We start from the raw sequence: 17,341 nt of genomic DNA on the forward strand, positions 1-17,341 counted from the left end.
TGTCTAGGTGTTCCACTGTTGGGTGCATATAGATTTATAATTGTTATATCATCTTGCTACATTGGCCCCATTGTCATTATATAATGAATTTCTTTTTCTCTTTTTATGGTTTTTATCTTGAAATCTATTTTTGTCTAAGTATAGCTACTCCTGCTTTTTTTGTTTGTTTCCATTAGCATGGAATATCTTTTTCCAGCCTTTTATTTTCAGTTTATGTGTGTCTGTATAGATGAAGTGTGTTTCTTGTAGGCAATACATCATTGGGTCTTTTTTTTTTTTTTTTTTTTTTTTTTAATCCGTTCAAAGAGCTCCCTCTGTGGGTGTCAGCTGAGTCCTGCCTGGTGTTGCTTTCTACTGTGACAGGTAGCACTGAGTTCCAATGCAAGGTACCACAGTCAACTGTGCTCTCCTCCTGAGTGCACAGATTCTCTCTCCATGCCATGCAACCACTCCTAAGGTAATGCAGGGGGTGGTGTGAGCAATTCAAGACTGTCTTTCCTACCCTCTTCAGCCCCTCCTTCAGTGATATAAAGTTAAAACCATGTCCTGTGATTGCTTACCTGATTTTTGGTTCTGATGAAGGTGTTTTTTGTGTAGGTAGTTGTTAAATTTGGTGTTCTAGGGAAGAAGATTGGTGGAGGCTTCTATTTGGTCATCTTGCTCTGCCTCCATCTCCACAATAGGCAATTTTTAATCCTCTGAAACAAATGGAAAATGAAGGCCTATTTCCAAAATAAGAAAACTGCTATGAGTAAAACTCTTAAGCACAAGCCTCTTGGCAAACAGCAAATGGAAGCAAATCATAGGCTGCTGACGCTACTCTTCCTGACCTAATAGGTCGCCAGATCAGCAGCAAAGGCTTTCTAAATAGAATGAGACTGATTAAGAGAATCAACAGAACTCAGAACAGTGACCATAGTGCACCATTCAGCCCCTCTTAATTCTGCAGCCTAATGAGTTAGCCCATGTTCATCTCATCCATATCTATTATTTTATAGTCTAAGATCACATATACCTCTAGATCAGTTCTCTCCATACTGAAGAGGAGTTTATTATTTTTCTTATAATGAAGAAAGATATTAATTACTTCAGTTACTTTATCTTTTTTAGAATCCTTCATCTTATTACGTTTATTTAAATTCAGTATTTAGAACAACATGCATTGTTCTGGGGGCACTCTCAGCATGATATTTTCTGGCAGTGGAAGAACTTGCTTTCTTTTTTTTTTTTTATCCAGAACCTTTACTTGTGATGACTACGTAATTCTTGGCTGAAGCAGCCTCATAGGCTATCTTCAGATTGCTGACAACCTTAACTCCTACATCAGTTTCTTGAAACACAAGTGATATCTCTGAGCCTATAACCTCACTACAACTCTTGGGTTTTTCCCATCTAATTAGTAAAGTTTATTATATTATGTTTAGCTGCCCATAATGAAGTGTATCTCCTTTTGCATATTATAATTGATAATAAAACATTGTGTTACAGCTTTATTGGCAAATATTTTTTCCTAATGGAATATATTTTCTCTTAATGGTAAATGTTTTGAAACAAAGTCTTGCTCTTTCACCCAGGCTGGAGTGCAGTGGTATGACTATACCTTACTACAGCATCATGTTCTTGGGCTCAAGCAATCCTCCCCCCTCAGCCTCCTGAGTAACTTGGGTTACAGGTACAAGCCACCACACCCTGCAGTAGTGTACATTTTTTAGAAGGTGAATTTTTAAATTATAAGTATTTTAAATTTGATGGACTCCCATAGAAATAGAATATCAGTAGGCTCAAATGAAGGACAGGAAGGAGAAACTTCTATACAAAGACATCCAAGTCAAAAAGAAATACCTGAGACTGGGGAATTTATAAAGAAAAGAGGTTCAATTGGCTCACAGTTCTGCAGGCTCTACAGAAAACATAGCAGCTTCTGCTTGGCTTCTAGAGAGACCTCAGGAAACTTAGAATTATGGCAGAAGGCAAAGGGGAAGCAGGCATGTCTTACAAGGCCAGATCAGGAGCAAGAGAGATGTGCAGGACGTACTACACACTTTAAACAACAAGATCTCATGAGAACTCCCTCACTATCACGAGAACAGCCCTGAGAGCATGGTGCTAAACCATTCATGAAAGATCCACCCCCATGATCTAATTACCTCCCACCATGCCCTACTTCCAACACTGGAGATTACAATTCAACATGAGATTTGGTTGGGACACATATCCAAACCATATGAGACTTGAATAACAAGTGAGGCAGTTGTTAGAAAATAACTTGCATGTTTCATTAAATAAGCTGGATTTTGAATCTCCATGAAGTAAAAATACTGCTACTTACTAAGAATAACCTTGGGGTTGTTCTGCTGTATTATTCTCATCCTTAAACATATTTTTTTGCCCTCTGATCAACTCTTATTATTTTAGGGAGACTTTTTGGAACCTATGTAATTTCTTGATTTATCTAATTTGCTATTCCTTAGAGGTTTCCCTGTTTTCCTCTAAGGAGTCTTCCCATCCTTCCAGTTGGCTCTTTTATTGACCACAGTCCATCGCAGTTAGCAATAAAGAATCTGGCTTTTAGCACCTCTTTTTCTGGTATGTGGCTGGGGTGCAAAGTTTCAAAAGTAAGGCACTTACTGTATAAGGAATATATGAGAATTTTCATACTTCTCAGACTTGTTTTACAAGTCTAAAGAGGAATGTTAAAATATCTAAAAGTAGACAGGTAAACTAGCATTCATAATATTAAAAATGAATTAACAACTGCAAGTATGCCTACCATACCCCACATTTAACTCAGGGAAGAATGGAATGTATTTTAAAAAGAAAACATATTAAGTGAAAAAAATATTTCTCAAGCATATGAAATAATTAAAAATTGATGTCTGTCAACAAAAGAAAAACAAAACTAATAACATGTACAAAAACTCAAAAAAAGGAATACCTAATTCAGTATGACAGCAAATAATATAATAACCCAGAATAGTGGCTTACTTTCATAATTATAATCCTGTGTCACTGAATTTAAGACTTATCAAAAAAAAAAAACTCCAAAAACCTGGGCAATGCTAACCTAAATGGGTGCACACGTGCATGTGTGTATGTGTGTGTGTGTGTGTGTGTCTTAAAGAGAAAGCCTCATCTATTAGGAAAATTCAGCTTTCTTTCTTTTATTTATTTATTTATTTATTGAGACAGAGTTTCACTCTTGCTGCCCAGGCTAGAGCGAATGGCACAATCTCAGCTTACTGCAACCTCCACCTTTCAGGTTCAAGTGATCTCCTGCCTCAGCCTCCCAAGTAGCTCAGATTACAGCCACCTGCCACCACACCTGGCTAATTTTTTTGTGTTCTTAGCAGAGACAGTGTTTTGCCATGTTTGCCAGGCTGTTCTCGAACTCCTGACCTCAGGTGATCTACCCACCTTGGCCTCCCAAAGTTCTGGGATAACAGGTGTGAGCCACTGCACCCAGCATGTTTTCTGTAATTTTCTAATGAACTTAAAAAAAATTATTGGAGAAGGAGAACTGGAGGAAAGATTATAGAGATAATAAATTCTTTCAAAACTAACCAAGACATAATTTCTCATGACCTTCAAGAGACATCTAATTTTGACAATTTGAAGAGATTGAAGAATAGAATTTAGACTTTGTTTTAGGATTGGCCTAAAAATAAACCTGAATGTGACTGCTCCCAAAGACAAAACACTTTAATTTTTATAATCCGACATTATAGAGGTTTGAATTCCTATAGAATCACAACAGATACTATGTACCTATGTAAAATTTTTAAAACTAATGAGCAGTTGTAGGTAATGTAGGCCTACCTGAGAAAGCCGAATATTGAGAAGTTGATTGAACGTTTAGCTTATGAAATATCCGTAAGTTTGAATTATTGAAAATTAGTTTCTTTAGTTGCAAAAAAAACCTCCAATTGAAATTCTTATAATGTCTATTTGTAGTCTGAGATCATGTGTAACCCCATTTGACTAAAGTGAGTTTTTCTTAAAATTTTTACTGTTATGCCCCTTACTTACTTTCTTTCTTCTTCTTTTTTTTTGTTTTTTTTGAGATAGAATTTTACTCTTCTTTGCCAGGCTGGAGTGCGGTACACAATTTTAGCTCACAATAACCTCTGCTTCTCAAGTAGCTGGGATTACAGGAATGCACCACTACATCCAGCTCATGTTGTGTCTTTCGTAGAGACACAGTTTCTCCATGTTGGTCAGGCTGCTCTCAAACTCCCGACCTCGGGTGATTCACCCACCTCAGCCTCCCAGAGTGCTGGGATTACAGGTATAAGCCACCGCACCTGGCCTACTTTCTTTCTTATGTGTGAAAACTCTGGTTTGAATGTAGCCTTGGCTGGGAGTGGTAGCTCACACCTGTAATCCTAGCACTTTGGGAGGCTGAGGCAGGGGGATCACTTAAGGTCAGTACCATCACGGCGTGGTTGAAATTGATCAGCCTGGCCAACATGGAGAAACCACACCTCTACTAAAACTACAAAAATTAGCCAGGTTTGGTGGCATGCGCCTGTAATACCAGCTAGTCAGAAGGCTGAGGCAGGAGAATCACTCGAACCCAGGAGGCAGAGGTTTCAGTGAGCTGAGACTGCACCACTGCACTGCAGCCTGGATGACAGAAGTGAGACTGTATCTTAAAAAAAAAAAAAAAAAAAAAAAAAAAAAATCAGTCTTTTTAGACTCTGAAAGGATGGGTTGTATGGGTTTTATAAATCCAAATTCTTTCCCTTTCACCTTTTATAGACTCTAAAATTGCCTTTTTCACTAGAGAAAATGGCAAACCCATTTTGGTGTAGTAGTATAAAGTTACTTGTAAGTATCAGGACTCATAAGAAATGGAGGAGTGTGACAGCATAACTGTCCCAGATGATACATAAACTTGCTGGGGCCCAGCACAAGTGACTCACGACTGTAATCCCAGCACTTTGGGAGGCTGAGGCAGGTAGATCACCTGAGGTCAGGAGTTCAAGACTAGCCTGGCCAAAATGGTAAAACCATTTTGTATTTTCTACTGAAAATACAAAAAATCAGCTGGGTGTAGTGGCATGTGCCTATAATCCCAGCTACTCGGAAGGCTGAGGCAGGAGAATCGCTTGTACCTGGGAGGCGGAGGTTGCAGTGAACCGAAATTGTACCATTGTACTCCAGCCTGGTCAAAAAGAGCAAAACTCCATCTCAAAAAAAAAAAAAAAAGTTGCTGGATCCCCCAAAGCTTAGCACTTTCTTTCTCTCCTTAGTCTGACCTTGTTTCTGTAAATTGATTTTTTTTTTTTTAGCAGTTTTGGATTAACTTTTTGGAGAATGTAACAAAAATACTGATTAACTTCAAAATGCAAAAATATGAACTTTTCTGCCTTTTTTGAATAATAGCTTTGTGCTGACATTTCATTATACCTTTGACAAAAATGTCAAAATTTCTAAGGTAGTTTTAGTATTAGAAACTACCCATCAAGATCCTTGGTCACCAGTTACTGAACCCTGGCTAACTTAAACAGAAAATGAATTTTTTTAAAGACTTACCAGGTAACTGAGAATGAATAACAGTGCTAAAGAGCTAGAGTCAGAAAACAGGAATCAGCTGTCTGGTAGTACACCAAAGTTATGCAGTAGAAACAGCTCAACCAGGACACTACTGGTTGTGGCACTGCTGCCATAATGAATCTCTAGCTAGCCCTGTCCTGTGGCATTCCCTCAAGATTTAGAATTTCAGTCCTAAGTATCAATTTGACCAAGCCTAGCTCAGCTGCCTACTCCCTAGATGCCCGGGGTCATGGAATGAGAGCTTATCACTCCATCATTCCTGCTTTGGCTTCTGGAGCAGGAGATGGCATCACCCACTGCTAAAAACCCACACAATAGGGAATTCCCCCCAAAAGCAGATGGTTTTGAACAAAAGGTGACATTCACCATGGTCATCTTAGAAGCACCATGCCCAATAACTCACTGAGCTAACTGGCAAAGGTTCAGTTATCTAACAGCTTTTAAATAATTCAGACATGACTATCATCCATGCCCACATTACCATGACAGTTGACTAATGTAAAATGTGTTGACTGGGTTTCCTTGATTCAGAGTGACCTGGAGAATAATGACATCTGTGATTTATCAGGCTCTTGCTAGTGAGGCACTACATTGGGTTTAAGAGAGTATTTCCAGAAGAGTCCTAGCCTTTGTAAGTCATATACTTGGAAACATAGACTGAATGTTTAACATCGTGCAGCAGGCAAAGGGAAATTTGACAAATTTATCAAAAATTAATTATGACGCTAACGGCCCCAAAATTAGGTTTCTTCACAGTAAAATCATTTTAAGTACTTATAAGCATGATTGACGTAAGTGTATACTTTTCATGCCTTCTATTCTGAGACTTAAAAATTGACTGAGATTTGCACTTAGTACTCTCAAATCGTGATTATTTTCATTAAATTTTTTGGACTGGGACCGGGTGCGGTAGGTCATGCCTGTAACCCCAGCACTTTGGGAGGCCTACATGGGCAGATTACTTGAGTTCAGGAGTTCAAGACCAGCCTGGCCAACATGGTGAAACCCTGTCTCTACTAAAAATACAAATTAGCCAGATGTAGTGGCAGATGCCTGTAGTCCTAGCTACAAGGGAGGCTGAGGCACAAGAATTGCTTAAACTGGGAGGTGGAAGTTGCAGTGAGCCAAGATCGCACTATTGCACTCCAGCCTAGGCGACAGAGAAAGACCCTGTCTCAGAAAAAAAATAAAAAAATGTTTTTGATTGGGAGAATAGTCACTTGAGTCCACCTATGTAAGACTGGAGGTTGTGCTGGGTAGGGAAAACATGATCATAATATAAGGATTTGCATGCAGTGAAAGGGGATTTTGATTACTACCAAAAACAGAAGCTATAGTTACACTAGTCTCAAGTTGTAGAACTAGGGAGTAATTCCGAATCCAGCACAGCTTTTACCTCAGTAGCAGGCATTAAAGGAACTTTATTCTAGCTCTCTGTTACCAACGTGACTCATGACTTCTGCTTCTCTGCTCTGGCTCTTCTCAGCTATATCACTTCCAATCCTGACTTCGACCTGCCAGAACCTTTTTGGCTCAAGTTTCATCTCCTTTGTGACTCTTTCTCTACCTCATAGCTGCATCTTAAAAACCACCAGTTACTGGATTATTTTCTTTCTAAATTTAAATTCTGTAAATAGGGATAATAGGCCCAATTACATTTCATGCAAGACTCCATCGTAAGTGCTGACCATGGTAAGTGCTAGTGCTTAGGTTAGGTGCCCACACCCGGCCAGTCGACAGGCTAGAAAAGGAGTTAAATCCTACGTAATGTGGCCAGCTAGGTCACTCCTTCAGCAAGAGCTACGGATATGATGATGTGTCAGCTGCAATGAGTGCTTAGTAATTTCTGTTAACAACAGATTACCTGGGAATAACCCACCCACTCTGTTTTTTCAGATTTGATGGCATTTTGTCTATAACCCACCCACTCTATTTTTTCAGATTTGATGGCATTTCGTTTGGGTTACATTTTCTGTTTAATATTGAAAAACAAAGGTTTATGAAAATTGTAAACGTTATAATCAAGTTGGTGTGTTAAATTACTTTCAAAGCATAAGAAAAATCATCCCCTTTTGGATATAAAATGGTGAATGTGATCTAAACCATTGCTAGAGTCATAGCTGAAGTATTTTTTTTTTCCATAAAGTAGCATTTGGCATTTATTTTTTAAAGTTCGATAGTAGGAGGGTTTATGTGTGAGTGGATATGAGGTGCAAATACCTATTTGTTAGCTTAGCAAGTCACATTAAGCACTTGCCTAGCCAATGTCTTGCATGTGGTAGGTATTCATTGTTTCTTTAATTGAATCAAAAAGTTGCCTTTGTTTAAGCTCAGATTACAATAAACATGTATACTCTGTCAAGGGCTATAGTCATTGTCACCTAGGAATTCAAAGTTGTAAATATGAATGCTTCCACAATGATGAATTTACCAGCAGACTAGAAATGGCTAGATGACATTTCACAAAATAAAATCCCTGAATACTTACCTCCACACACACACATGCAAACAAAACTTTTCTTTGAAATATATTTACTGTTATTATCATATAACCAATATAATTTGTGATGTAATTAATATTACTGATTAGTAGAGAAAAATTGATTTTCATTATATTTACAAAGAAATTCATGAATAAGAAAAGATTAAAGGGCACCAGCTACTGTAATTTTACCAAAAAATGAAATGGTTGGAATTAATAAAACTAATAAATGTAAAAGCCTACATTTATTGAGCATTTAAATAATGTATATTGAAAAATGATGTTCCAACCTGCATTTGCCAGGGTAGATGTGATTCATTCAACTAAAACAGACTTTTGTTGTTGTTGTTTTGTTTTGTTTTTGTTTTTTGCATTAAATGTTTATTGCTCATTGATCTTGAATCAGCTGTTAAGATTTTGGCTTAGCTAGGTTCACTTGCATTTCTGTACTTGGCTGGCTGTTAGCTGATCAAAGCTGGCCTCAGCTAAAAGGAATGGGGCAATTTGAATCTGCTCTGTCTCTCATCTTCCAGCAGGCTAGCCAAGGTATATTCTCAAGTTGAGGGCAGTGGTGCAGGAGCACAAGAGAAAACACACAGGTCTCTCAAGTTGTAGTCTTAGAGGACAAATGTTACTCAGTCTGTGGGTCAAAGCAAGTCACATGAGGTAGAGAAAGATACCTATTTTGGGGGGAGCCATTCCAATGTCACATGGCAAAAGGTATAGGTGAAAGGGGGGTGAATGATGGAAGCATTACTAAATCTACAATTTACCTAACAGGTTAGAGATAGAAAAAAGACAAACCCAGGCCTCTTGTTCCACCTCTACACAAATGCCTTTTATATCATTTCTAGAGAATACCAATTTGAAACAGATTGGTGTTTTTTTGAGTGTTCATATGTAATGAAGACGGATGACAGTCTTGTAAATCCTTTTAAAAATCATGTGTGTCTCTCTCTAATTTGAGAGAAGAGCTTTTTTTTAGAGATGAGATCTCACTTTGTCCCCTCGGCTGGAGTAAAGTAGCAGGCTCGTAGCTCACTGCAGCCTTAAACTCTGGAGCATAAGTGATCCTCCCCGCCCAGCCTCCCAAGTAGCTAGGACCATAGGCACATACTATCATGCTACCATGCCCAACTAAATTTTTTTTTTTTTTTTGGAGAGACAAGATCTCAGTATGTTGCCCTGGCTGGTCTCAAACTCATGGGCTCAAGTAATCCTCCCACCTCAGCTTCCTAAAGCCCTGGGATTACAGGTGTGAGCCACCACACCAAGTCCAGAAAAGAGCATTAAATGGGAATGAATATAGATTCCTTTTTCTCTTACAGAATTTATTATGTAGATGCAGAAATTTGCAAGGGCATTTTTCAGAATCATCATTTTTCCAGTGTTTTGTTTGTGAGACTTATCAGAAACACATTACCTGCTACAATCCCATCAATAACAATGAGAGAAAGAGAGAGACCACAGAGCTCCGAGTCTGAGATATTGGTCATGTTCAGTAGACTTTTAAGAAGCCGAAGGTTTATGTTTAGGCTCCTACTTCATGTTGAAAGAAAACTGTCACCTTCTCATCATCAATTGTAATGTATAGTTTTTCAGATATAATTGTTACTATGTAAACTAATCCTTTGCTACCTGTAAACTGATTGTATCCAATGTTTTAGCAGCAGAATTTGGCACACTGGCACAGAAAACCCACACAGTAATGGCAAATACACAAATTTATGTAGTAACTGCTTGGTAATGTGTTAAGTAGTTTTATTTTTCATTTGTATTAGTGAGAAAATTCTTGTTACAAATAACTAATTAAACTGCTGATGGTTGGATAGTATATTTGGCTATCACCTGTTTTCTGGAACTGAACCAAGGTAGAATAATTCTATTTATAGGGTACTATGGAAGCTTCATTTTAATTACCCTGTCTAAAATGTGAGGATTTTTGCAGAAAAAAATTCTTAAACTGTGCGTCTCAAAACTTAATATACATACAGATGACTTGGGCATCTTATTAAATGCCCTTTGTGATTCCGTGAATCTAGGATGGTGTATTAGTTTGTTCTCATGCTGCTGCTAAAGACATACCCAAGACTGGGTAATTTATAAAGAAAAAGAAATTTAATGGACTCACAGTTCCACATGACTTGGGAGGCCTCACAGTCATGGTGGAAGGCGAAAGGCATGTCTTACCTGGTGGCAGGCAAGAGAGAATGAAAATCAAGCAAAGGGGGAAACCCCTTATAAAACCATCAGATTTCATGAGACTTGTTCACTACCATGAGAGCAGCGTGGGGGAAACTGCCCCCATGATTCAATTATGATGATTCCCACGAGGTCCCTCCCATAACATGTGGGCATTATGGGAGCTCCCAGGAGCTGATGCTGCTGGTCCATGGACCACACCTGAAGTAGCAAGGATGGAAAGAACTGGACCTCTGGTAGAGGTAGGACAAGGTGTAATTAATTATGAATGTTTTATCAGAAATGTGTGATTATTATTTGTATCCCTTTGAGAAGAAAAGCCCCTCTTAGATTTCTATAAAGAGTTGAAGTAGACATTGGGCCACTTAAGAGGGGCATGATATAATGAAACATTGAAGCCTCTCTGAGCTTATGAGCAGTCTTCTTTGAGATAGGTACACTCCAGACCTGAGCTCCTACCTGAGGATACGTTAGAGTGGTCTCTTCCACTGCACACCGTATGTTATGACAGAATGAGAATGAAAAAGGTAAATAACATCTTACTATTATTATGACAATAGTTTTGACCTCATGGGCTCACTGAGAGTGTCTGTTGAATCCTCAGAGCTCCCTGTACTACACTTTGAGAAATGCCGGCATAGAGGAAACTATACATTGTATAACTGTGCCTATATTGTGAGCAACGGGATAAATTTATATTGAGAACAGCCATGGAATCATAACATATCTGAGTCACAGTTAGTTTTGGATTCTCCTCATTGATACAAGCCCTTTGCGATTGTCCTGATTGAAACCATACTCTGGGCAAAATACATAGAAATGGAATGGAAATAAATTGGCTCAAAATATCCCCAGTGGTTAAGTAAACAGAAAACTTACATTTGGAAGAAGTGATAGCAATTACTGGTGGGGGGAAAAGACAACATTTAAAACAATGAGACAAAGAAGTAGGTCTGAGCATATGATTGAAAGATATGATTTCCAGATGTAACAGTTTAGCCTGAATAATAGACCATCACTCTTGTAAGAAGGGGCTGGATACATTGGTTAGTAGAGAGAATTATAATGTCAAAAGAGTTATCTTATTATTATTGTAGTTGTAGTCAATTATGAAGTTGCATATTTCTCATTCCATGTTTTACTCATTGGACTTAGTTACTGGAAGATACCTTGGGCTGGAAAGAGGGACTTTCTGGACTAAGAATTGCAGCTCCTGTAGCAGCCTACTGTTTAGGCTGCATCTGCTGCTCTTATTGTGCTTAATGATGGCCCAGGAAGGGTGGGCTGGTCCAGGGAGTAGTGAAAATAGACTGGAGATTCATTGATTATAATTATTAATATTTTTGAATACATTAAAAAGTGCTAAATGATTTTAAAGTACTGCAGTATATTCATCTACCAAATACATCGCTTTATACTCTTGCTCTTCCTCACTAAGTTGCAAAGAAATACATTGTTATTTTACCCTTTAGGCACAGTGAACATGGGTCAACTAATCAAAGAAGTGAAAAACTTTGGGAAAGGAACCTCTTAACTATAGTCTTGTCTCTGCTGCCTTAGCAGTGCTTGAAATCATTTGTTGTAACTCAACTTACATACCAGCAGTCATGGGAATCATGCCAAACCCATACTTATGAAAAGACAAGAATGGATACCACTAAGATAAGAGAGAAAATTGCATATTATTTAGTTAGAGGACAAAAATAAAGCCAAGGTTGAAATCTGGCCATAATGATTAGAGTAGGCCAAAATTAATTCAATTCAAGCTATTTTACCCTTAAGGGGTCCTTGGTTAAAACAATCTCAGGAACACAGACAATTTTAAAAAATAGGGAGAGGGCATAAATTTATTACCGGAAAGGGTAAATGATGTCACACTTATCACTGCTGTGGCAAAAGATGCAACAAGCTGGGTTCAATATAGCCATCTTTCAAGGCTAGAAAATATTTCCTTGAGCTGGTCTAGACTGACTCATGGTCTAGACTACATCGTAAAGTCCACTGGTTAGGTCGGTTAGCACAATCAGGGCAATAGTCCTACCTGAGTTAATCTGAACAGTGGCAACTAATTAGGTTGTATTAAAAGCTTGCTTATTGTAATAGTTTCTCAGCCATAATTTTCTCATGTAATATTCTCTGAAAAGAAAGCACTTTGGTTCCTAAACGTTCTATATAAATCTCAGTATCCTATTCCTCCTTCTTTCAAAATCTGAGTTCTACCATACATACTGCTGGTGTTATAAACCCCTAAAATTCCACTTCTGCAACAATACTAACAGTCATATATAGTAAGATTTTAACTATGATTTAAGCAAAAGACAAGAAGCCAATGTGAGATTGTTTTGATAGTGTGATGAATACAAAACTTTCTATTTTAGGGTTTCCCATCTGTTAGAATTAATTGGAATCTGTTAGATAGATGTAATTCTGCAGAAATTATGCTTTCCATTATTTTTATCACAATATATTGAATACCTACAAAGAAAAATGAATTTTTATTATAGCTATTTAAATTTCTTTACCTGCATTCAGAAGGCAGGGCATAAAATTTTTCTATTTTAACTTATATATGGGTTGTTAGTCATGTTGCATGGATTGCGATTTCTCTTAAGTAGAGTATTATGCTTTAACATAAAATATTTTTTATTTGTGAGTTGGTATCTGGATTTTAAAAACACTTTTCTCAATTGATAGAGCACTTCAGAGGTACTTATCTCAACTGAAACTAAAAAGGCAAACTTCCTAGAAATGCCCAGGACTGCTTTCTAAACAATTATGTCAGCTACATATACTTAGACCTGGATTGAGAAAAATCAAGAAGCCTGATAAAATAGACTAGAGATTTAGAGAAAGTGAATTGTTTGTTTGTTGAGAAAGTGGATTAATTGGATCTTTTAACTTGTAAATCAGTAATAAAGAAAATACCTCTTGTTTATAATGGATATGAAATTTGTATCATTATTAGCTTAGATAGTTCAGATTATGGTTAAAATTTTTCTTTTAAGAAGAAACAATAGAGCTGGAAACGATTTAAAAACTGAACCTTCAGCAACACATGAAATATACATGGTAGGTAGATTTTTAAAAATATAAATAGCGATAAAAATAAATTATAGTAGGTTTGGTTAGGAATAATATCTTCTAAGAGAAAAAAAGAAAATCCTAGAAAATTCAGTAAATAAGGAGAAATACTAGAAATCTGAAACATTTTGTTTAAATATCTTGCTGAAAGAAAAGATAACCCTTTTACATAATCTCTCATGGTTTTTAAGAACATGTAAGTGAATATTTGATTCTTGGCTTTTTTTCTATTTTTTAATTTGTAATGCTCAATAACTTTCTTTTTGATATCTAATATAGTTATTCTGAACATTTATAAGATTGAGTCTAAAATTTTTTTACCATGTTGCTTTCTTAGTGTATGCTTAGTACGTTTTTAAAACTTTTTAATATACCTAACAATATACCTGTCTTTTTGCTCCCTCAGTAATCGTGTAGAAGCATGGACAAGAGATGTTGCTTTCTTACTCAGACAAGAAGGCAGGCCCATGGTTAATCTTATCTCTAATAGGACTAAAGTGAGAGTGATGGAAAAGGATTGGGAGAATACAGACAAAGCAATGAACTGGTTAAGAAAAGAAGCAATTAATTATACTGAACCATTTGTTCTTTACTTGGGATTAAATTTACCACACCCTTACCCTTCACCGTCTTCTGGAGAAAATTTTGGATCTTCAACATTTCACACATCTCTTTATTGGCTTGAAAAAGTAAGTTGCTACATTGTGTGGGCTCAAAGTAAATTTATATATGTGGCTTATTGGTATTTACCCATTGTTTTGTTTATTATCACTTTTAAAGAAAAATTTGGAAATTGTAAATTCAAACTTGACCAATACCTGGTTCAGTAAAAAGTTAAGGGACAATTTTAAAGAAATAACATAAGTGTTAAAAGTCAGAAACCTACTTCTGGATTGAATACATTTGCCAAGGATATGTCTATAAAAAGAGAAACTAGAAGGCATTCTCTTAGAAATGTAGACTGTCCTCACTTTGCCCTGTACCAGATTGTGAAAATGACCATGCAAGCTGAAACCACATAAAACCACCTTCATAAATGGGAAAAAAATGACCATTTTCTGGAACCTTTAAAAATATTTGTCAAAATATTTAAATTGTTAAATATTTTAAAAATATTTTAACCAATATTTTTGGTTAAAAATGGAAAAAGAAAAAATAATATTTATGTAGCACACTGTAATGAAAACACTGGAAACATTGAGAATTAAAGTGAGGATTTTTTTGGTTAAAAAAAAAAACTTACCAATAGATTGTAGAGTGCTTGTCTTCTCATCATAAAAGTTACGATACAGAGAAAGCACCTTCTCTAAGACTTGGCAAATTGTCATTATTTCCTTCTAAATTTGGATTACTTTCCAACATTTTAACTTTTGCACTTTCAATGTAATGATATATCTCCAAGTTCCTTTAATGTGAAAATGTTTGCCAGTGTCACTTTCTGTGGGACATCTTTATCCTTCACAACCTTCCTCATTTATGGTAATAAGTGTGCCTTCACTAAGTTGCTCTGGCTACCTATCTAGTGTCTCTGGAATGACAGCAGTGTCAGCATTCCCAGGTCAGCTATTTCTTCTATAACTTCATTTTCATTTGATTTGAATTTCACTTCCAATCTTGTCACTTTTCCTTTTTTTACTGCATGTTCATCTTGGTTGACTTCTTTTCATTACTTGTTTTTATAAAGTGTCACATGAATTTATCACTAGCACGCAGGTACCTGCTTTCTTGTCTATACATGTACCAGATAGCTAATCACTGACATACTTTAAAAGAAACAATATGATTAGTCACGGAATGCCATACATATCTGTTGTATACTCAGTGATTTATACTAAAAAGCTAGCGCATATCAGTGTGAAAGTTTGGACTTTTTGCAATTATTCACAGTTAACATACCCTGGGAACTAAAGTTTACCAGGTTAACTTTGTTAGGGGACTGATATTTAACAAAACTGTGATAACTGAAATTCATGCTTATCAAACAAGATGATGCATGGTCTACCTGTATTTTGAAATGTGTAGTCTTAAATCAATTTTAAGTTACTTTAAAAACTAATCAGTTAATTCAACTAAAAAGCTTCTGCACAGCAAAATAATAATAATCAGCAGCAGATTAAACAACCCACAGAGTGTGAGAAAATCTTCACAATCTATACATCTGACAAAGGACTGATATTCAGAACCTGCAAGGAACTCAAACAGATTAGCAAGAAAAAAAAAATCCCATCAAAAAGTGGGCTAACAACATGAATAGGGCCAGGTGCTGTGGCTCATTGACTGTAATCCCAGCACTTTGGAAGACTGAGACGGGTGGATCACCTGAGGTTAAGAGTTTGAGACCAGCCTGACCAACACAATAAAACTCCATCTCTACTAAAAATACAAAAATTAGCTAGACATGGTGGTGTGCGCCTGTAATCCCAGCTACTTAGGAGGCTGAGGCAGGTAAATTGTTTGAACCCGGGAGGCGGAGGTTGCAGTGAGCTTAGATCACACCATTGCACTGCACCAGGGGAAAAAAAAGCAAAACCTCAAAAAAAAAAAAAAAAAAAAGAAAAGAAAAAAAGGACATGAATAGACAATTCTCAAAAGATATGCAAATGACCAACAAATATATGAGAAAATGCTCAACATCACTAATGATCAGGGAAATGCAAATTAGAACCTCAATGTGATTCCACCTTATTTCTACAACAAAGGCCATAATAAAAAAAAATTTTTTTTTAATGGATATTGGGGGAGATGTGGGATGTGGTGAAAAGGGAACAATTTTACACTGCTGGTGGGAATGTATACTAGTACAACCACTATGGAAAACAGAGTGAAGATTCTTTAGCTAAAAGTAGAGCTACCATCTGATCCAGCAATCCCACTATGTGGTATCTACTCAGAGGAAAAGAAATCATTATATGAAAAAGATACTTGCACATGCATGTTTATAGCAGCACAATTCACAATTGCAAAAATATGGAACCAGCCCAAATGCCCATCAGTCAACCAGTGGATAAAGAAATTGTGATATATATATACCATTAAATACTACTCAGCCATAAAAAGGAATGAAATAATATCATTCACAGCAACCTGGATGGAATTGGAGACCATGATTCTAAGGAAAGTGACTCATGAATGGAAAATCAAATATCACATGTTCTCACTCATAAGTGAGAGCTAAGCTATAAGGACTCAGAGGCATAAGAATGATACAATGGACTTTGGGACTGTTTGGGGGGAAGGTGAGTGGAGGTGAGGGATAAAAGACTACACATTGGGTACAGTGTATACTGCTTGGATGATGGGTACACCAAAATTTCAGAAATCACCTTAAAGAATTTATTTGTGCAACTAAGCACCACCTTGTCCCCAAAAACCTATGGAAATAAAAAATAAAAAAATTTTAAAAACTAATCAGAAACACTATTTAGTCCATCCCATTTTAAAGAAAATAATGTCAGTGTTTTAGATATTTTATATCTTCTTTAAAAGTTCTAAGTGGCTTCATCTTCAAAATTTTGTCTGGAGTTAGTACTAGCCAAATGAAATGAGTTAAATTACTTTCAGCCAAATACTAAGTAAATGTTTGACATTTTTGAAAGTTACATGACTAATATATATATATGAATCAAAGATCTAGTCCTAATTGTTTTTTACCAACACTGTAAGTAAGCATTTATGTGTATTAAAAAGTCGTATTTGTTTTTTACAAGTGCTTGACTACCTCACTAGGTATTGGCATTTTTACTAGAGAATTATTGGAGAAAAAGAGTCCCATAGTCTTACATTGTTGATTCTGAAGTTTTGGTCACATGACTATATATTAAAGTGCTTGGATACTTTTCTGGACTAGTATATACGGTCTAATATAGTTCATGTTTTTCATTGGCCTGTATAATTTTTAAAAATCTTACCACTATCTCATGATATGTATATAGATATTGATATATACCTCTTGTTTTTATGAGAGTATTAACAATTTATTCCTAATTTATGTATTGATTTACTATTTTATTTACATATTTT

At 36.4% G+C, this 17,341-nt stretch overlaps 1 protein-coding gene across 1 annotated transcript in view; it reads left to right on the forward strand.

The window, feature by feature from the left end:
- The window catches only part of ARSK (arylsulfatase family member K), a 57,492-nt gene that overhangs the window by 22,089 nt on the left and 18,062 nt on the right, over positions 1 to 17,341 (forward strand). Inside the window, exon 4 of the mRNA XM_037731484.1 lies at positions 13,728 to 14,038. Within this exon, the coding sequence (XP_037587412.1) occupies positions 13,728 to 14,038 (311 nt within the window). The remainder of the gene's footprint in view (positions 1 to 13,727; positions 14,039 to 17,341) is intronic.

This window comes from Cebus imitator, unplaced genomic scaffold (assembly GCF_001604975.1).
Source record: "Cebus imitator isolate Cc_AM_T3 unplaced genomic scaffold, Cebus_imitator-1.0 Scaffold403, whole genome shotgun sequence".
Taxonomy (NCBI): domain Eukaryota; kingdom Metazoa; phylum Chordata; class Mammalia; order Primates; family Cebidae; genus Cebus; species Cebus imitator.